The following is a 22,493-nucleotide window of genomic DNA, read 5'->3' as shown; positions in this document are numbered from 1 at the left end:
AACCATTTCATTTGCGCACTAGATTAAAAAAAATTTTTTTAGGGCAGGCGCAGTGGCTCAAGCCTGTAATCCCAGCACTTTGGGAGGCCGAGGCGGGTGGATCACGAGGTCAAGAGATCGAGATCATCCTGGTCAACAAGGTGAAACCCCGTCTCTACTAAAAATACAAAAAATTAGCTGGGCATGGTTGTGCATGCCTGTAATCCCAGCTACTCAGGAGGCTGAGGCAGGAGAATTGCCTGAACCCAGGAGGCGGAGGTTGCGGTGAGCCGAGATCGTGCCATTGCACTCCAGCCTGGGTAGCAAGAGCGAAACTCTGTCTCAAGAAAAAAAATTTTTTTTTAGAGAGGGGGTCTCACAGCGTTGCACCAGCTACAGTGCAGTTGCTATTCATAGGCACGATTATCATGCACTGCAACCTCAGACTCCTCAAGTCATCCTCCTGCCTCAGTTTCTCAAGGAGCTGGGACTACAGTGCACAATTGTGCACTAGATTTCATCACTTTTTGCCTTTAAGGACATGGCTCCACCAATTCAAATATTCCTCTATCAGCAATTTCCCCTCCCCACTGGAACATTGCCGTCAGCATACAAACATGCTGTTATTGCAAAGAAAATCTGTTTCTTGACCTCATCCCTTCCCCCATGGCCCCAGTTTTTCTCCCTTACTTTGCATTGTAACTTTATGTTTCCATCCATTCCTTCACTTACTCTAAATAGGCTTTCACTCCCACATTCCACAGAGACCTCTCTTGTCAAGGTTACCAATGACGCCCACATTGTGTTGCTCTATTGAACAGGCACTGCCCAGTCCTCGCTTTATTTGACCTACCTGCTGCATTTGATATAGTTGATCACTCTCTTCTCTAAAGCTAACTCTTTTTTTTTTTTTTTTTTTTTTTTTTTTTGAGACAGAGTCTCACTTTGTTACAGGCTAGAGTGTAGTGGCATGATCTTGGCTCACTACAACCTCTACCTCCTGGGTTCAAGTGATTCTTGTGCCTCAGCCTCCCAAGTAGCTCGGACCACAGGCATGTGCCACCACACCAGGCTAATTTTTGTATTTTTTGTAGGGATGAGGTTTCACCATGTTGGCCAGGCTAATCTCAAACTCCTGGTCTCCAGTGACCCACCCTCCTTGGCCTCCCGAAGTGTTGGGATTACAGGTGCGAGCCACTGTGCCCAGCCTGAATGAGGTATTCTTTACTGCCAAGCTCATAGTAAGGCAGTAAATGTTACATAGAGGAATGACTGAAGGTAGGTGGGGAGGAGGGGCTTTTGAAAATAATTTAATTCTAGAAAATTGGTGTTATCATAAAAAGTATAAAGTTCAGTGTTTGCAGAATCTTTTACAAAATAAAGATTATTTCTGGGATTTTTGGCTTTTTGAACAGTCATTACTTTTTCTACACTTAATTTGAAGTGAAAAGAAATGATCACTCACACTTAGAAAACAGCCTCTTCTTAGGTTAAGACGGTATTTGCAATAAGCTTCTGCTTGTCGTAGCTACAGCAAGCTACCATGTTTGTCTAGGTTCATGAGATCCATTAAAGGCACTTGGATGCTACGTTGAGGAGACCGGAGTGTATTTAGCTGTGCTTACTAAGAATTAATTGCCACTAAGAATATGTATTTTAAGAAAAAGCTTTCTTTAATTTTTGATTATGCAATTAAGATACATTCACTGTAGGAAAATTAGAAAATACAGAGGGACAAAAATTATCACTTAGAATGTCTCTAAATAGAAATATCTTTCATTAATAGTTTTGTGGCCAGGTGCAGTGGCTCCTACCACTTTGGGTGGCCAAGGCGGGTGGGTCACTTGAGGTCAGGAGTTCAAGACCAGACTGGTCAGCATGGTGAAACCCCATCTCTACTAAAAAAAAAAAAAAAAAAAAAAATTAGCCATGTGTGGTGGTGCATGCCTGTAGTCCCAGCTACCTGGGAAGCTGAGGCAGGAGAATGGCTTGAAACTGGGAGGTGTAGGTTGCAGTGAGCCGAGATCATGCCATTGTACTCCAGCCTGCACAACAGAGCAAGACTCTGTCTTAAAAAAAAAAAAAAGTTTTGTGTATAATCTTATTTTTTGTGAGTATCTGTTCGTTGTTTAATAACTATTTTTTTTTCTTTTTCTTTTCTTTTCTTTTTTGTTTTTGAGACGGTCTGGCTCCGTCGCCCAGGATGGAGTGCAGTGGTGCGATCTCGGCTCACTGCAACTTCCATCTCCCAGGTTTAAGAGATTCTCCTACCTCAGCTTCCCAAGTAGTTGGGATTACAGGTGTGCATCACCACACATGGCCAATTTTTGTATTTTTGGTAGAGATGGGGTTTTGACATGTTGGCCAGGCTGGTCTTCAACGCCTGGCCTCAAGCAATCCTCCTGCTTGAGGCCTCTCAAAGTGGTAGGATTATAGGCATGAACCACCACATCAGGTATTTGCATATTATAAACCATTATAAGAAAAATGGGGGCCGGGCGCGGTGGCTCAAGCCTGTAATCCCAGCACTTTGGGAGGCCGAGGCGGGTGGATCACGAGGTCAAGGGATCGAGACCATCCTGGTCAACATGGTGAAACCCCATCTCTACTAAAAATACAAAAAACTAGCTGGGCATGGTGGCGCGTGCCTGTAATCCCAGCTACTTAGGAGGCTGAGGCAGGAGAATTGCCTGAGCCCAGGAGGCGGAGGTTGTGGTGAGCCGAGACCGCGACATTGCACTCCAGCCTGGGTAACAAGATCGAAACTCCGTCTCAAAAAAAAAAAAAAAAAGCATTTAAAAAATGCCAGGCGCGGTGGCTCAAGCCTGTAATCCCAGCACTTTGGGAGGCCGAGGCGGGTGGATCACGAGGTCGAGAGATCGAGACCATCCTGGTCAACATGGTGAAACCCTGTCTCTACTACAAATACAAAAAATTAGCTGGGCATGGTGGCACATGTCTGTAATCCCAGCTACTGAGGAGGCTGAGGCAGGAGAATTGCCTGAACCCAGGAGGCGGAGGTTGTGGTGAGCCGAGACCGCGCCATTGCACTCCAGCCTGGGTAACAAGAGCGAAACTCTGTCTCAAAAAAAAAGAAAAAAAAGAAAAATGGGGGCTCACGCCTATACTCCCAGCACTTTGTGAGGCTGACATAGGAGGATCACTTGAGTCCAAGAGTTTGAGATCAGCCTTGGCAACATATTGGCGCAATTACTTTTGCACCAAACAAATTGTTAGACCCTTGCCTTTGCAAAAAAAAGAAAAAAACAAGACCCAAAACCCAAAAAACAAACAAACAAAAAACCAAAAAATTAGCCAGGCATGGTGGTACCACCTGTAGTCCCACCTACTTGGGAGGCTGAGGTAAGAGAATTTCTTTTTTTTGAGACAGTTTCCCTCTTGTTACCCAGGCTGGAGTGCAATGGCATGATCTCGGCTCACTGCAACCGCCACCTTCTGGGTTCAGGCAATTCTCCTGCCTCAGCCTCCTGAGTAGCTGAGATTACAGGCATGCACCACCATGCCCAGCTAATTTTTGTATTTTTAGTAGAGACGGGGTTTCACCATGTTGACCAGGTTGATCCTGACCTCTTGACCTCGTGATCCTCCCACCTTGGCCTCCCTAAGTGCTAGGATTATAGGCGTGAGTCACCGCGCCGGGCTAAGAGAATTTCTTGAGCCCAGGAGGTTGAAGCTGCAAGTGAGCCATGATGGCTTCACCGCATTACTCTGGGTGGCAGAGCCGGTGACACACTGTTCTCCCTTGCACACCCCACCCCCACCCTGTCCCACCCTGCCATACACACACACGCGCACACACACACACACACAGAGAATGCACAAGGTTAACTTTATGAAAAAATATAGTTCCCCAACCAAGCCTCTTTGTAATTTGATGGTGGAGGTTAATTACCTATCTAAACAAAGTATGTGAGTTGGGGTGGGGGTCTAGTGGAAGTTTAGAAAGGGAGAGTCCTCAAATCAAACTTTGATCCTTCCATACTCAAGTATCTATTTAACCATACTATATGGAAGGAAAAGAAATCAGACCTAATTTGCCCAGGTAGTGAAAAATATACCTAATATTCAAATACGCTACACAATTTTGCTTCACTGAAGATGTTGCAGAGCTTCCTTTAATTCATTACCTTAGCAAATACTTATTAAGTGCCTTTTATGCTCAAGGCATTTTGCCAAGGGCAGTGTGGGATGTATGATGAATCAGATGTTTTTGGAGTAATGGAAAGAGATGGACTTTGGCATCGTACAGACTAGTTTGAGTTCCAGCTTCTTGGAAACATTATTCTTTTAACTGCAGTTTTTAAGTTAGTAAAATGAAGCAGTTGGAAAAAGGAAATGCATCTCTTGGTGACCAGCATACAGGAGGTGCTCAATAAATTGAGTTTTTCTCTCCCCAACTCTACTTTGAGGCATTTGCTAGAAGGTAAGTGGTCAGGGAATTCACCATAGAAAGGGAGGGAGTGTGATTGATTTGAGTCATGAGATGGATTTAGACGGGATAAGAAGTGCAAGACAGTCAAGATAGTAAGTGTGTGGACTTTACTAGATCTTGTGAGTAGATGCCGGCACACATTTACAGAGAGGTAGAAAAGCAGGAGCTGTAACCCTCAGGTTGCCGGCTATATGAGTCTAGTTGGGCTGCTGCTGGTTCTTTTTTTCCCCTCAGCATAAAAACCTGAATAACTTCTTTTAAAACTTATTTATTTATTTATTTTTATTGCATTTTAGGTTTTGGGGTACATGTGAAGAACATGCAAGATTGTTGCATAGGTACACACATGGCAGTGTGATTTGCTGCCTTCCTCCCCATCACCTATATCTGGCATTTCTCCCCATGCTCTCTCTCCGCAACTCCCCACCCCCCACTGTCCCTCCCCTATTTCCCCCTTACAGAGCCCAGTGTGTGATGCTCCCCTCCCCGTGTCCATGTGTTCTCACTGTTCAACACCCACCTATGAATGAGAACATGCAGTGTTTGATTTTCTGTTCTGTGTCAGTTTGCTGAGAATGATGGTTTCCAGGTTCATGTCCCTACAAAGGACACGAACTCATCGTTTTTGATGGCTGCCAAATTTTCCCTGTCCAGTCTATCTTCGATGGGCATTTGGGTTGGTTCCAGGTCTTTGCTATTGTAAACTGTGCTGCAATGAACATTTGTGTGCATGTGTCCTTATAGTAGAATGATTTATAATACTTTGGGTATATACCCAGTAATGGGATTGCTGGGTCAAATGGAATTTCTATTTCTAGATCCTTGAGGAATCGCCACACTGTCTTCCACAATGGTTGAACTAATTTACACTCCCACCAACAGTGTAAGAGTGTTCCTATTTCTCCACATCCTCTCCAGCATCTGTTGTCTCCAGATTTTTTCATAATTGCCATTTTAACTGGCGTGAGATGGTATCTCAACGTAGTTTTGATTTGCATTTCTCTAATGACCAGTGACGAGCATTTTTTCATATTTTCATAAGGGTCTCCCTCTGTCGCCCAGGCTGGAGGGCAGTGGTGCCATCTCAGCTCACTGCAACCTCTGCCTATCAATTCAAGCGATTCTTCTGCCTTAGCCTCCTGAGTAGAACGGCTAATTTTTTTTGTATGTTTAGTAGAGACAGGGTTTCACCGTGTTGGTCAGGCTGGTCTCGAACTCCTGATCTTATGATCTGCCTGCCTCGGCCTCCCTAAGTGCTGGGATTACAGGCATGAGCCACTGCACCTGGCTCCACTTGGGCTTCTATAATGAAATATCATAAACTGGGAAGCTTATTAAAAAAATAAATTTATGTCTTATAATTCTGGAGGTTGGGAAGTTCAAGATCAAAGCAGATGTGGTGTCTGATGCGAGTCTACTTCCTAGACAAAGTTTTTTTTGCTATAACCTCACATGGTGGAAGGGGTGAGAGATCTTTCTGAGGTTTCTTTTTATTTATTTAATGTATTTAACTGACAAACAATAATTGTATGTATGAGATATCATGTGATGTTTTCATGTGTCATGAAATAAATCAAGCTAATATATTCATCACTTTAACATAATTTGTCCTGAATGGAATCTCTTTTAATAATCCCATTCATGAGCGCTCTGCCCTTGTGATCTAATCCCCTTTTCACGTTTTTTTTTTTGTTTTGTTTTGTTTTTTTTGAGACAGAGTCTCACACTGTGACATGGGCTGGCATGATCGCAGCTCACTGCAAACTCCACCTCCCTAGTTCAAGGCTGTCTCAGCCTCCGGAGTAGCTAGGATTACTGGTGCCCTGCCTCTATGCCTGGCTAATTTTTTGTATTTTTAGTAGAGACAGGTTTTCACTATGATTGGCCAGGTTGGTCTCGAACTCCTGACCTCGTCTGGCCTGCCTTGGCTTCCCAAAGTGCTGGGATTACAGGAGTGAGCCACAGCGCCTGGCCTCTAATCACCTTTCAAAGGCCTCACCTTCTAATACCATCAATTTCTGCTTTATGATTTTGATACTCGGTTGGGAGTATAATCCCAGCACTTTGGGAGGCCCAGGCAGGAGCTCAGGAATTGGAGACCAGCTGGGACAAAATAAGGAGACCCTGTTTTTGCTGGGCACAGTGGCACTTCCCTGTAGTCCCAACTACTCAGGAGTCTGAGGTAGGTGGGTAGGAGGATCACTTGATCCCAGGAGGTGGAGGCTGCAATGAGCCAGTGGTGCCACTGCACTCCAGCCTGGGTGACAGAGTTAGACCCTGTCTCCAAAACAAAACAAAACAAATACAACATTCATATCATAGCATCTGCCTACTTGGAAAATTTCCTTTCAGTGCGATATTGGTTCCTACAAACATACAGTTTTATGACATTAGCTCGAAATTAAGGCATCTTCTTAGCATTACAAAGAGGAAAGTTTTTTCATGTTTAGTCACTCAACGCCTTTTATTTATCCATATAATATCTACGATCGCACTTAATACCTAAGTGCTAGAATCTAATTATATAGTTATCAAAAGATATTAAGTTTTGAAGACAGGCATACAAACAATTTTAATGTTTAGAGATGATAGAGACATCTATAGCAGCACCAAAGAAGAAACAATTTTCCATTTAAGATTTCCATTTAAATATGAAAACAGGCACATCTCACAGACTATAAAACTATACACCATTTTTATTTTTACAATGTCAATTCTAATGCTAATTTTAGCAATGCTTCAGTGTATAGACAGCAGAGAAAAACACTGAAAATGCGTGATTTAATTATTTTTGAGTCACTCTTCTCCGAAATCGGTCCTCCTCATTTTCTCTTTAAAAATAGGATCCTGGAGACAGTCTAGTCCTGGCTTTTCGAGGAACACACAACGGGGGTCACCGGGAGAGGAACACAAATACCGCAGTTTTCCAAGTGTAGCTTGCCCCAACCTCCCACGTGATAGGTTTCTGGCATCGCCCCTCCTAGCTGGCGATTCTGGGGAAGATTCTAACGCTCTCCTGGGCCGTCCCCAGTGACGTCACGGGCGCGGCTCCGCTCCTTGGCCAATCACGCGGCCGGATCCCGGGGAAACCCGGGGCGGCGGTGGCGGCCTGGGCGCGTGCGCGAGGTCTCCGCGTGGCTATATAAACATGGCTGGCGTGGCGGCGCGACGGGGCTGTGCTAAGCGCGCGTAGGGGGCTGTGGGCGCTCTGGGTTCGTAGTTTTGAAATTTCTGGCGGGGGAGCCGCTCCGCAGTTAGGCTCGAGGTGCGAGCGACGACCTTTTGGGAGCCGCGAGTCCAGGCTCCTCCGCAGCGGGACCCCAGCCTGAGGCGCCGGGCTGAGGCGGCACACGTGTGAGCGCCGCTTAGGAAGCTGCGAGAGGCCGGGCGGGCGTCGCTCCGGGGGCAGTCCAGGCTCGCGCGGGCGGAAGGAAGGTCCTGGACGCGCGTGTCCCGTCGTGCAGCCGGCGCCCGTCACTGACTTCGCTACCGCGGCCCCCGCGTCTCTCCCCAGCGATGCTGTGGAGCCCGAACATTACCGGAGTCGGCTGCCGCGCGCCAAGCCTCCCGTCACCTCTGCTCCCGGAACCGCAGCGCCGCAGCTGCCGCTGAGCCCCTAGGGGATGCCCGCCGGCCTCACGGATCCCGCCCGCGCCGCTCCCCCGGCTGCTGTGAGCGCTTCGGGGACCGTGACCATGGCCCCGGCCGGGGCGCTGCCGGTGCGGGTGGAGAGCACTCCGGTGGCCCTGGGCGCCGTGACTCAGGCTCCTGTCAGCGTCTGCGTGGAGCCCACGGCGTCCCAGCCCCTGCGGTCGCCCGTGGGGACTCTGGTGACCAAAGTGGCTCCCGTCAGCGCCCCTCCTAAACTCGGCAGCGGCCCTAGGCTGCCTGCTCCTCAGATAGTCGCCGTGAAAGCCCCCAACACGACAATCCAGTTTCCTGCTAATTTGCAGCTTCCTCCAGGTATGTTGATCACCCTTTCCAGCCTCGTCTGTCGGTCCAGCCGGCGGTGACGGGAAACGTCGCAGCCTCAGATTGCTCCTAAAAAACTCTGAGCCACGGGAACCTTTCATAATTTTGACTTTGCAGTGAGCGTACAGGAAACAGCTAATTGGGCAGTGATTTGGCTTTACAGTTAACATAATCTTTTTGTGTCATTACTGCATAGTTTTTTTTTTTTTTTTCATGTTTAAGGAAAGAATCTTTTCACCTAAGTGACACAGTAAAAAGCTACATCAGCGTGTTCAGTGGGGCCTTTCAGGCACTGGCTCCTAGGTGGGGGAGATAATGTAGCTAAAGTTAATTTCCATTTAGAGGAAGGACCGGTTTATACCATGGATTTCCATAAGCTTAGATTATTATGTAGAATAGCGTTTTACTTATTTATTAATTAATTATGAATGAATGAACGAACGAATGAAGTATGGTGATTTCGCTGTGTCGCGCAGGCTGGAATGCAGTGACGCGATCACGGCTCGCTGGAACCTCGAACTCCTGGGCTCAGTCGATCCTCCCTCCTCGGCCTCCCAAAGTGCAGGGATTACAGGCTTGAGCCACCGTGCCTGGCCTACTAGTGAAGTACTTGTGTATTAAAACTGGAAGAGATTTTTAAATTTAAGCAAATCTGCCGGGCGCGGTGGCTCAAGCCTGTAATCCCAGCACTTTGGGAGGCCGAGGCGGGTGGATCACAAGGTCAAGAGATCGAGACCATCCTGGTCAACATGGTGAAACCCCGTCTCTACTAAAAATACAAAAAATTAGCTGGGCATGGTGGCGCGTGCCTGTAATCCCAGCTACTCAGGAGGCTGAGGCAGGAGAATTGCCTGAACCCAGGAGGCGGAGGTTGCGGTGAGCCGAGATCGCGCCATTGCACTCCAGCCTGGGCAACAAGAGCAAAACTCTGTCTCAAAAAAAAAAAAAAAAAAAAAAAAAAAAAAAAAAATTTAAGCAAATCAGAATAGGTTTACTGCTTTCTAGTATCAAGTACGAATAATGCTGCTCCTGCACAATCTTTTTTTTTTTTTTTTTTTTTTTTTTTGAGACGGAGTTTAGCTCTTGTCACCCAGGCTGGAATGCAATGGCGCGATCTCGGCTCACCGCAACCTCCGCCTCCTGGGTTCAGGCAATTCTCCTGCCTCAGCCTCCTGAGTAGCTGGGATTACAGGCACGCGCCACCATTGCCCAGCTAATTTTTTGTATTTTTAGTAGAGACGGGGTTTCACCATGTTGACCAGGATGGTCTCGATCTATTGACCTCGTGATCCACCCACCTCGACCTCCCAAAGTGCTGGGATTACAGGCGTGAGCCACCGCGCCCGGCCCCTGCACAATCTTTAAATGTCTTATGATTGTAACTTTGAATTAGCAGAATCCCTGACTGGGAGCACGTGCGGTAGTTGACGAACAGATCATAGCCGTGCAGTTGTTGTAGTTGCAATTGAAGCAATGTGTGAACAAATGCTAATGAGTCTTTCACCACTTTGTATCCTAGGGCTTTTTGCTCTGTTGGGCTGTATTTCATGATTTACATAAAGGTTTTTGCTTTGTGATAATTTACATATTGTAAATATGCTGAATAATTTTGGGGTGTTCAGCCTTTCTTTACTGAAAGAGTGTCTCTTGGAATTTGCCTTCTATTAATTTTGCTTAGCAGTGATTGGAACTCTGACCTGCAAAGATGGTAAAAAAAAAAAAGTGAGGGAAGCATTGATTCAAAGAATCTATATCCACTAACAAAATGGAGGGGCCCTTTTTGTATCTACTGTTGTAGTCATATATGATGTGGACAGATTAAGGTTTTCACTTTTTATGAAGTTCTGTTTCAGTTTTATATGGCATACAAGGAGCTGGGCTCGGTGGCTCACGCCTTTAATCCCAGCACTTTGGGAGGCTGAGGCAGGCGGATCACCTGGAGGCAGAGGTTGCAGTGAGCCAAGACTGTGCCACTGTACTCCAGTCTGGGTGACAGAGTGAAACCCTGTCTCAACACACACACACACACACACACACACACACAAGATATGTAAAATTGTTAAGACAGTGTTATGGCAGTGTGTAGCACCAAATTATTTGCTAGTTCTAAATTGTTATTCTGAATATATTTTTCTAAAGTAGTTCTGAATGTGTTAGAATGAACTCCCCTTAATTTGTTAAACTATAAATCCTGTCTAGTCACTGAAATTTGTTTATAGTCCAAAAAAAAAAAAAAAGTATTAAGAAAGAACTGTCCGACAGGCTGAGGCATGAGAATTGCTTGAACTGGGAGGTGGAGGTTGCAGTAAGACATGAGATCGTACCAGTGCACTTCAGCCTGGGTGACAGAGCAAGACTCTGTCCCTCCCCAACCCTCCCCCACACCCCAGAGAAAGAACTGTCAAGAGTGAAAACTTGCTGGTCAGTGAGAATGAATCACTTACTGGGGGATTGGGACCTTACCATGCTAAGCACTTCTAACAAATTACTTATATTCTTTTATTTGTTGGTAATAATAAGCAGGTAGCAAATAAGGAAAGAGGTCTCTAAGAGTAAATAATTTGTCTAATGCCAGGCAAGTCATAGGTGTCAGGGGGAGTTTTAATTCAGGTCTGTTTAACTCTATTCTTTCTATAAAGCTATGCTTTTTTTTTTTTTTTTTTTTTTGACTTGTATGCCTCATTGAGTGTCAGTACTGAAAGGTGATTCAGATATACCAAGGAACCAAAACTGAAACTTGGCAGAGTTAAACAGTAGCAAACTAAGACCATAGCCTAAGTATGTTCATAGCACTGTATTAAAACATTGCATGCTGTTTATCTCTGAGAAACCCCTACAAAAGAGAGAGAAAAGATAATTTGTCCTTAGGAATTGGTCATGATAGAGGAGGTAGGGATTTGCTTTGGGAATTTCTGCTGATGTGTGGCAGAAGGTTGTACTAACAACATCTGTGCTCTTTTTGGGCAGAGTAAAATAATAATAGTTGAAGAATGAAATGGAAACAGTGATTAAAGTAACTTTTTAAAAAAGGTTATGAATCTTGTACTATTTCTTTTTTTTTTTTTTTTCTTCCTGAGACAGAGTGTCAGTCTGGGTTCAGGCAATTCTCCTGCATCAGACTCCAAAGTACCTGGGATTACAGGCATGCACCACCATGCCCAGCTAATTTTTTTTGTATTTTTAGTAGAGACGGGGTTTCACCGTGTTGACCAGGATGGTCTCGATCTCTTGACCTTGTGATCCGCCCGCCTCGGCCTCCCAAAGTGCTGGGATTACAGGCTTGAGCCACCGCACCTGGCCGCTAATACTTTCTTAAAAGTATTGTAAGGGTTAAATAAGTATACAGGGTCTGCATATCACAGAACGCTGGGGAACACCATTTATGTGGAATACAATGTTATACAGCAGAAATGTCATGAATATTTAAGTTTCTTGTACAGCATTTGGTGATAGGTACTCTGGTTGCTGTTTAGCTAATATGTATTAGGACCTACCAAATTTTCAGCAGTCTAAAAGTATGAGTCTTTAAATTATCTCAGTGCCTACCTATCCCCATTTTTTAAATTAGAAAAATGATGCTTATTGTAGAAAATTTGGAAAACAGAAAAATTACACAAAAATATTTACCTCCTCCCAAAGTTTTGAGTGTATTTAAAAAAAATTTTTTTTGGCCGGGCGTGGTGGCTCAAGCCTGTAATCCCAGCACTTTGGGAGGCCGAGGCGGGTGGATCACAAGGTCGAGAGATCGAGACCAATCTGGTCAACATGGTGAAACCCCGTCTCTACTAAAAATACAAAAAATTAGCTGGGCATGGTGGCGCGTGCCTATAATCCCAGCTACTCAGGAGGCTGAGGCAGGAGAATTGCCTGAACCCAGGAGGCGGAGGTTGCGGTGAGCTGAGATCGCGCCATTGCACTCCAGCCTGGGTAACAAGAGCGAAACTCCGTCTCGAAACTCCTTTTTAATTGTGACAGGGCTGGGTGTGGTGGCTCACACCTTGGAATCCCAGCACTTCGGGAGGGCAAGGCAGGCAGATCACCTGTGGTCAGGAGTTTGAGACCAGTCTTGACAACACAGCACAAGTACAAAAACTAGGAGGGCGTGGTGGCACAGACCTGTAATCCCAGGTACTTGGGAGGCTGAGGCCCGAGAATCACTTGAGCCCAAACGTATGCAGTGAGCCAAGATCTGGCCACTGCACTCCAGCCTGGGCAACAGAATAAGACTGTCTCAAAACAAACAAAAAAATTGAGACAGGGTCTTGCTCTGTCACCCAGGCTGAAATGCATTAGTGCAATCAGGCCTCTTCAGTCTGACCTCCCTAGCACAAGCAATTCTCCCACCTCATCCTACCAAGTAGCTGGGGCTATAGGTGTACATCACTATGCCCAGCTAATTTTTTTTTGGTAGGGGCAAGGGATAAATTTTGGATCTCACTGTGTTTCCCAGGCTGGTCTTGAACTCTACTGGGCTCAAACAATCTTCCTGCCTTGTCCTCCCAAAGTGCCGGGGTTACAGGTGTGGGCCACTGTGCCTGGCCCCTAATCTTTTTTTTTTTTTGAGACAGAGTCTTGCTCTGTTGCCAGGCGCCAGGCTGGAGTGCAGTGGTGTGATCTTGGCTCACTGCAACCTCTGCCTGCTAGGTTCAAGCAGTTCTCCTGCCTCAGCCTCCCAAGTAGCTGGGACTACAGGTGCACGCCACCAGCTAATTTTTGGGTTTTTTTTAGTAGAGATAGGGTTTCACCATGTTGGGCTGGATGGTCTTGATCTCTTGACCTCGTGATCTGCCTGCCTCGGCCTCCCAAAGTGCTCGGGTTACAGGTGTGAGCCACAGTGCCCAGCCTAATCTCCTTGTTTAATGTCATCTACACTGAGGTAAAATTTTTGTTATTAAAAAAAGAGAAACCTGGCTAGGCACGGTGGCTCATGCCTCTAATCCCAGCACTTTGGGAGGCCAAGGCAGGTGGATTACTTGAGGTCAGGAGTTTGAGACCAGCCTGGCCAACATGACAAAACCCTGTCTCTACTAAAAATACAAAAAAAAAAAAAAATCAGCCAGGTGTTGTGGTGCGCACCTGTAGTCCGAGCCACTTGGGAGGCTGAGGAATGAGAATTGCTTGAACCCAGGAGGCGGAGGTTGTGGTGAGCCAAGATTGCACCACTGCACTCCAGCCTGGGCAACAGAGCAAGACTCACTCACTCTCTCTCTCTCTCTCTGTCTCTCTCTCAAAAAAAAAAAAAAAAAAGAGATCTCATTTACAGTGAAGTGAATGTTGAAATATTTGATAAAGGTGTAGGGCCAATGAAATTAAGATACAGGGATAGAGCATTTCGCTCCCAAAAGCTTTTTGTCTATTTGGAAAAAGTATGCCTACCTTCTCTAGTTTTACATAATTGGGATTCTGTGATATCACTTTTATATCCTGTTTTCACTTGCCATTATATAGTGACAATGTTCTATATTATGAATTCAACACTTTAATTTTCTTTTTCTTCTTTTTTTTTCTTTGAGACAGTCTCATTCAGTCGCACAGGCTGGAGTGCAGTGGCGTGACCTTGGTTCGCTGCAACTTCTACCTCGTGGTTCAAGCAATTATGCCCCAGCCTCCTTAGTACTGGGGTTACAGGTACATGCCACCATACCTGGCTAATTTTTGTATTTTTAATAGAGACAGGGTTTCACCATATTGGCCAGGCTGGTCTCAAACCCCTGGCCTTATGTGATCTGTTTGCCTTGGCCTCCCAAAATGTTGGGATTACAGGCGTGAGCCACTGTACCTGGTCAGTTTTTTTTTTGAGATAGGGTCTGGCTCGCTGCAGCCTTGAACTCTTTTTTTTTTTTTAGATTATAAAAACTTCCTCTTTAATCAAGGTTTATAAAATCAACAGATTTCTTGAATAAAATGGAAAGTTTCCAGTATGCTGAAACATAAATCTACAAGTCACCATATTTACAACACCCGGCAGAAAAAAACAAAAAAGTTTACACGATCTCTGTAACAGCCATGGTCTTAATCTCAGATGCTTCCTCCATCTGCCAAGTGTGTTCTGGATACACAGCACACTGTGGCTTCTGGGGTCACACTCAGCTGAGGCTGTGGGTCCACAGAGCACTCACCAGGCTGGGCTCTACTCAAGAAGCAAAGCAGTTACCAGCACATTCAAACAGTGTATTGAACATCTTTTAAATATCAAAGTGAGAAACAAGAAGGCAACACAATAATGTCATCAGAAAGATGTTAGGAAGTAAGGACAGCTTGATGCTGAAAAGTGGCTTGCCAGCTTCATTTCTTTGGCTTCTTGGGTAGTGGTCGCCGGAACAGCAAGATATGAGGTTCTAGTTCATGGATCATGTAAGGGACCCAACCCTGACTCTGTTGAACGCCAAGATTCCTCCATTCAGATTCAGACCTCAAATGGGTTTTAGGGACCAGCTTGGCTATGTCCTTGGGCAGCATGACATGCTGATACTCAAACTCCTTGTTGTTGTAGTTGTCCGAATAGTAAATTTGTTTGTGCGACACGATCGCTCCGTCTGCTAGCCTTCAGCCCTGCGCGGCCAACCTCCAAGCAGCTCCCAGCAGCACCAGCCTTGAACTGTTAAGCTCAGGTGATCCTCCCGCCTCAGCCTCCCAAGTAGCTGGGACCACAGGCAGGAGCCACCAGGCTTGGCTAATTATAAAAATTTTTGTAGAGATGGGGTTTTGACATTTTGCCCAGGCTGGTTTGGAACTCTTGAGCCAAAGTGATCCACGCACCTCAGCCTCTCTAAGTGCTGGGATTACCAATGTGATCAGTGCTATCTATATCTTGGATTCTATGCTAAATGCCATAAATCCAATAGTAAATAGGGTAGATACTCTGTGGGTATAGTTTTTCTCTAACTTATTTTTGTAAAATATTACATGCATATAAAAAAAACAAATATGGAAAGTGAAAAGAAGAAAGTAAAAATCACCTGAAATCTAACAACCTATTCTTTTTTTTATTTTTTTATTTTTGAGACGGAGTTTCGCTCTTGCTACCCAGGCTGGAGTGCAATGGCGCGATTTCGGCTCACCGCAACCTCCACCTCCTGGGTTCAGGCAATTCTCCTGCCTCAGCCTCCTGAGTAGCTGGGATTACAGGCACACGCCACCATGCCCAGCTAATTTTTGTATTTTAGTAGAGACGGGGTTTCACCATGTTGACCAGGATGGTCTCGATCTCTTGACCTCGTGATCCGCCCACCTCGGTCTCCCAAAGTGCTGGGATTACAAGCGTGAGCCACCGCCCCCGGCACAACCTAGTCTTAAAAAATAAAATTTAATAGAGGTAAATACAGGCTCAATTTTGGCAAATCAGCTGTGTAAATGGAGGATAGGGGAATATACCATAACTAATAGCAGGACCTGGCATAGAAACTTCTTGATTGCTTTAATTTTTTCTTTTATTTATTCAATTCAGGAAATGAGATAAATTTAAGTGACTCTAAGCTCTTAATAAGGAAAACTGTGACATGAAAAATGGAAGAAATTTGGCCAGTAGTGCCTGAGGAAGGAAACAGCTTAGCATATGTTAGCCACATCTTAAGTGTTTACAGTTTTAGGGAAATGAAAGTGGGCTTATTTTGTGTAGTTGTGCAGGAGGTACCCTTGCATCTCAGGATATTAATGGGAGGCACGTTTGTTTCCATATTAAGGAAGGACTTACATTCCTGGTCTGCTTGTGAAAGAGTAACACAAACAAATCTCCATTTTCCTAAACCTGGACTATTTGAAAAGAGGCTAAAAGTTGACTAGTGAGGCATTTTGTATATGTATTAAATTGTAGCAGATAAATTCTGGAGTCTTTAAGGATCTTAGATTTGTAAGAATCTGCTATTTCAGGGACAGTATTTACAAATGATATGAGTGTGGATAAATCGGAGAACCTCCATTCAGAGCAGCTTGACACCAAGAAATTGGCCTGTTGGGATGTGGCAGTTTACTGGGCTGAAGGGTAGGGTATGTAAATAATGTACCAGCTAGAGAGTAGACACTGGACCATGTTACACTTTAATATCTTAATATTTATAGAGGAAAGGTGCTGTGTAACCTAATATATGATAACATTCTGTCAACATGCCTATAGAATAAATAGGCCATTCTTTTATGATTGGCAAAAGTGAGTCTCAAATATTTATCAGGATTGGATTAAGAGACTTCATTACTGGTCTTCAGAGAAGAGACTAACATTCAGTTTCCCTTTGTTTTTAAGTGCTGTCTACCATATTATTGCTTCTCATTGGAATTGGGCCTTTGAGATAAATAATTGATTATGGTTGCAAAAGGAGTGTTTTGCATCTTCAAAACACTTTGGTTTGAAGATGAGCTGATTATTTTATTCTCAACATTGTCTTTCTACAGCTATTCTAATATTGTCTCCTAGGGATATTTCGAGTACTTAGTTGAAGAAAAGTTTGCATTGTGGACCTCTTGGCATTAATAGCTACCTGCTTAAAAATTCAAAAATCCTCTCATATATTGTCTCATTTGGTTCATTTAACAATCCAGTGAGGTAGGTCTCAGGTTTACCCGTCCACGAATGTGGATATCTTTCCGTTTATTTAGATCTTCTTTAATTACTTTCAACGTATGTTTTTCAACGTGTGTTTTTTTTGAGACGGAGTTTCGCTCTTGTTACCCAGGCTGGAGTGCAATGGCGCAATCTCGGCTCACCGCAACCTCCGCCTCCTGGGTTCAGGCAATTCTCCTGACTCAGCCTCCTGAGTAGCTCGGGTTACAGGCATGTGCCACCATGCCCAGCTAATTTTTTGTGTTTTTAGTAGAGACGGGGTTTCACCATGTTGACCAGGATGGTCTCGATCTCTTGACCTCATGATCCACCTGCCTTGGCCTCCCAAAGTGCTGGGATTACAGGCGTGAGCCACCGCGACCAGCTTAACGTGTTTTTTACATGTTAAAAGCAATTAAAGTATGAAGACATTTTGTAGTTTTCATAGTGTTAGTTTTATACTTTATTAAATTTATTCTTAAAGTGTAGTATTCTCTTTGATGCTATTGTGAATATAATTATTTTCTTAATTTCATTTATGGTTATTCATTGCAAGTGTATACAAATACAGTTGATTACTGAATATTGATCTTGTATCCTGCTACATTGCTAAATTGATTAATTCCAGTAGTTTGTTTTGTTTTGTTTTGTTTTGTTTGAGACTGAGTTTTGTTCTTGTTGCCCAGGCTAGAGTGCAATGGCGTGATCTCGGCTCACTGCAACTTCTGCCTCCTGGGTTCAAGTGATTCTCCTGTCTCAGCCTCCCCAGTAGCTGGGATTACAGGCAGGTGCCACCATGCCCAGCTAATTTTGTATTTTTAGTAGAGACGGGATTTCTCCATGTTGGTCAGGCTGGTCTTGAACTTCCAACCTCAAGTGATCCGCCCACCTCGGCCTCCCAAAGTTCTGGGATTACAGGTGTGAGCCACCGCGCCTGGCCAGTTTTTTTAGAGGGTTCATTAAGATTTTCTGTAGATGATAGTTTCTCTTCCCATATCTAAAGGTTTCATTCACCCATAGTCAACTGCCTTCAAAACTATTAAGGGGAAAAATCCAGAAATAAACAGTTTGTTTTAAATTGTGTGCTATTCTGAGTATTGTGGTGAAATCTGTCTCCATCTCACTGTATCCTGCCTGAAATGGGAATCATCCCTTTGTCCAGTGTATCAACGCTCTGTACACCTGCCTGTCAGTCATTTAGTAGCCCTCTTAACTGTTATAGTACCCAGTATTACGGTGCTTGTGTTCTGGTGACTCTGTTTTAATTAAGAAGGTCCACAAAGCTCAAAGAGTGGTGATGCTGGTGGCATATCTTTTATCATTATTTTATTATTAGTTATTGTTGCTGATATCTTTCTGTGCCTAATTTATAATTTAAACTTTATCATAGGTATGTATGTATAGGAAAAACATAATATGTAGGGTTCAGTACTGTCTGTGGTTTTAGGCATCCACTGAGATCCTGGAACCTCATGAGCTCATGCCGTCTGTAAATAGTTTTACTCCTTCCCTTCTGATTTGGATGCCTTTTATTTTGTTTTCTTGCCCAATTACCCTTGCTGGAACTCTGAGTATAATGTTGGACGGATGTAGTGATTATAGGCACCCTTGTCTTATTCCTCACCTTAGATATCCTTGTTTTATTCCTGATCTTAGGGAGAAATTCAGATTTTAACCATAAGTATGATGTTATCTGTGGGTCTTTTTAAATCGTTTATCAGGTTGAGGAAATTTCTGTTTCTCTTTTTTTGAGTCTTTTTATCTGAAATAAAGGCATGTTGAATTTTGTCAAATGCTTGTTCCACATCCATTGAGATGATCATGTGGTTTTTGTCTTTCATTCTATTGATAGGGTATTTTACACTAGTTAATGTTTGAGGTGAATGAAAATGAAGACGCAACATACCAAAATCTATGTGATGCAACTAAAGCAATATTTAGAGAAAAATGTACAGCTATACATGCCTGTTTTAAAAAGGAAGAAATATCTCAAATCACTAACAACCTTGCATTCATGAGATAACTGTCACTTGTTCATGGTATATAGTGCATGTAAAATACTGCTGGATTCAGTTTGCTAGTACTCGGTTGAGAATTTTTGTCTATATCCATAAGGGATATGGGCCTGTGGTTTTCTTGTGATGTCCTTGTCTGTTTTTGGTATTAATACTAAACCTTATGAAATAGGTTGAGACATGTTCCCACCCTTTTTTGTTTTTTGGAACACTATTTGAAGGAATAATATTAAATTTTCTTTTAAATGTTTGGTAGAATTGACCAGTAAAGTCATCTGGATGTGGGCTTTTCTTAGATACTCTTGATTCAATATCTTCATTTGTTAGAGGCCTGTTCAGGTTGTCTGTTTTTTCTTGAGTCAGTTTCAGTAGTTTCTGTGTTTCTAGGAATTTGTTTCATCTAAATTATTTATTAGTTTATAGTTGTTTATAGTCTTCCCTTATAATCCTCATTTCTGTAATCCTTTTGCCTCCCTCTAACTCCTGATTTTATTCTGTTAATTAATTTTTTTGAGATGGAGTTTCACTCTGTTGCCCACAGGCTAGAGTGCAGTGGTGCGATCTTAGCTCACAGCAACCTCTGCCTCCCTAGTTCAAGTGATTCTTCTTCCTCTGCCTCCTGAGCGCCACCATGCCTGGCTAATGTTTTTGTATTTTTAGTAGAGACCGGGCCATGCTGGTCAGGCTTGTCTCAAGCTCCTGACCTCAAATGATCTGCCTGCCTTGGCCTCCCAAAGTGCTGGAACTACAGGCATGAGCCACAATGCCTGGGCCTCCTGATTTTAATAGTTTGAGTCTTTTCTTTGTTTGTAGACATTCTAGGTAAAAGTTTGTCAGTTTTGTTTATTTTTTTTTAAAGAACCAGCTTTTGGTTTTGTCTGTTTTTCTCAGTTGTTTTTCTATTCTCTATTTACCCCTGCTCTAATCTTTATTATTTCTTTTCTTCTGCTTGCTTTATTTAGTTTTTATTTTGCTCTTCTTTTTCCAGTATCTTAAGGTGAAAGGTTAATGATTTGAGATATTTCTTCCTTTTTAAAACAGACATTTATAGCTGTACACTTTTCTTGAAATACTGCTTTAGTTGCATCACATAGATTTTGGTATGTTGTGTCTGCATTTTCATTCATCTTAAAGTATTTTCTAGTGTCCTTTGTGATTTCTTCATTGACCCATTAGTTACTTAGAAGTGTGTTTAATATGCACATATTTGTGAGTTACCCCACTTTTTTTTCTGTCACTGTTTTCTAATTTCATCCCATTGTAGGTGGAGACCATATATTAGGTTGGTGCAAAAATAATTGTGGTTTTTTGCCATTACTTTAAGTGGCAAAAACCGTGATTACTTTTGCACCAGCCTAATAGGATTTAAATTTTTTAAAAGTTTATTGAGGTTTGGTTTATGTCCTAGTGTATAGTCTGTCTTAGAGAATGTTTCTTACACACTTAAGAATGCTATTGTTAGGCCGGGCGCGGTGGCTCAAACCTGTAATCCCAGCACTTTGGGAGGCCGAGGAGGGTGGATCACGAGGTCGAGAGATCGAGACCATCCTGGTCAACATGGTGAAACCCCGTCTCTACTAAAAATACAAAAAATTAGCTGGGCATGGTGGCGCGTGCCTGTAATCCCAGCTACTCAGGAGGCTGAGGCAGGAGAATTGCCTGAACTCAGGAGGCGGAGGTTGCGGTGAGCCGAGTTGCACTCCAGCCTGGGTAACAAGAGCGAAACTCCGTCTCAAAAAAAAAAAAAAAAAAAAGAATGTTATTGTTGTTAGGTGAAATACTCCACAGATGTGTGTTAGGTTTAGTTGGTTTATAGTTTTTTTCAAGTGTTTGATTTCCCTGTTGTTTTTCTGTTTCATTCTATTCATTGAAAGTGGGGTATTGCAGTGTCCAAGCAATTGTTGAATTTGTTTTCCTTTTATTACTTTTTGCTTTATATATTTTAGGCTCTGTGTGTGATGTACATATGCTTAAAATGTTACATCGTGTTGATCTGTTATCCCCTTTACCATTATAAAATGCCCTTCTTTATTTCTTTTGTTTAAAGTCTATTTTGATATTAGTATGGCCACTACAGCTTTCTTGTGGTTGCTGTTTGTATGATGTCTTTTATTTTCAATTCTTTTGTATCTTTGAGTCTAATGTATGTCTTTTGTAGGCAGCATATAGTTGAATTTTGTTTTTTATTCAGCCCAACACTTTTCTGCCTTTTGACTGGAATATTTTATACATTCACCTTTAATGTTACTATAGTTGGACTTAAGTCTGGACTTTACTTTTGTTTCCTATGTTTCCTTTACTTTTTTCTCTATACTTTTCCTACTTTGTTTTGTATTAAGCAAATATTTTCTAGCTAACACTTTTAACAGTTTTCCTTTGTAATTTCTTCAACATGTTTTGAGTGTTTTTCTTAGAGGTTGCTTTAGGGATTACAATATGAATTTCATTGGAATCTCCTTCATGTGTATATTAGCTTATTTCAGTGAGACAAAGAAGCCCTTTTATATAGTTCATTTTCAGCTTTCTTCGTGTGTGTGTGTATGTGTGTGTGTGTAATCATTAGTCTACACATGGCATCTAGATATATTACAAACCTAACAATACCTTGTTATAATTATTATGTTACATAGTTTTATGTCTTTAAAGAAGCCAAGGGAAGGAGAGAGCCAGGACATATTTACATCATTTGTCATACTACCTTATTTGTCTTTTGTCTTTTCTGGATTTTCTTCATTTGTTCCTTTGGATCTGAGCTACTATCTGAAGTACTTTTCTTAGTACAATACAGCTTTGCTTCCACTAATTTCCTCTGTGCTTCTATTTGTAAATGTTAAATTTTCGAAGATGTAATTCTATACATATTGTTATATACAATAGTCTTTAAAACCAGTTATGAAAGGAGAAGTAAGAATGCATTTATACTGCCAAATTACATAATTACCTTTACCAGTGCTCTTTGTTTTTTCCACATGAATTTGAATTACTATCTTGGTCATTCGTTTTCAGCCTGAAGAACTTCATTTAGTGTTTTTTTGGTTTTTTTTTTTTGTATGGGGTATCTGCTACTAATGAATCTTCTCGGTTTAAGTAAAAAAATATATATATATTTTTAGAGACAGGGTTTTGCTCTGTTGCCTGTGCTGGAGTGCAGTGGTATGATGATAGCTTACTGCAACCTAGAATTCTTGGGATCAAGTGATCGACCTCAACCTCTTGAGTAGCTAGGATTATAGGTGTGCACCACTACACTGGGCTACCTTTTAAATGTTTGTTTGTTTGTTTGTTTGTTTTTTGTAGAGATGGGGTCTTGCTTTGTTGTCCAGTCTTGTCTCAAACTCCTGGATTTAAGCAGTCCTCCTGCTTCAGCCTCCCAGAGTGCTGGGATTACAGGTGTGAGTCACTTTGCCAGCCTGTTTGTAAATTTTAAATGTCTTTGCCTTCCTTTTCTCTTTGTTTTTAAACATTTTTTACTACTAATATGTCTTGGTGTGGCTCTCTTTGCACTTACCTTACTTGTGGTTTCTTGATCTACTTTGAT

The 22,493-nt window shown here is 42.8% G+C and overlaps 1 protein-coding gene and 1 pseudogene across 2 annotated transcripts in view; one reads left to right on the top strand and one right to left on the bottom strand.

The window, feature by feature from the left end:
* The first annotated feature begins 7,588 nt into the window (after positions 1 to 7,588).
* TAF4B (TATA-box binding protein associated factor 4b) overlaps positions 7,589 to 22,493 on the top strand; it is a 154,133-nt gene continuing 139,228 nt past the window's right edge. For both annotated transcript variants that reach the window (XM_074383657.1, XM_010335484.3), the window contains exon 1: positions 7,589 to 8,395. In XM_074383657.1, coding sequence (XP_074239758.1) covers positions 8,056 to 8,395 — 340 coding nt within the window. In that variant the 5' untranslated portion in view covers positions 7,589 to 8,055. The remainder of the gene's footprint in view (positions 8,396 to 22,493) is intronic.
* On the bottom strand, positions 14,685 to 21,951 carry LOC120361682 (cyclin-dependent kinases regulatory subunit 1 pseudogene; annotated as a pseudogene).

Source organism: Saimiri boliviensis, chromosome 13 (assembly GCF_048565385.1).
Source record: "Saimiri boliviensis isolate mSaiBol1 chromosome 13, mSaiBol1.pri, whole genome shotgun sequence".
Classification (NCBI taxonomy): Eukaryota; Metazoa; Chordata; class Mammalia; order Primates; family Cebidae; genus Saimiri; species Saimiri boliviensis.
The sequence above is the reverse complement of the archived record's forward strand: the minus strand, read 5'-3'. Positions and strand labels throughout refer to the sequence as shown.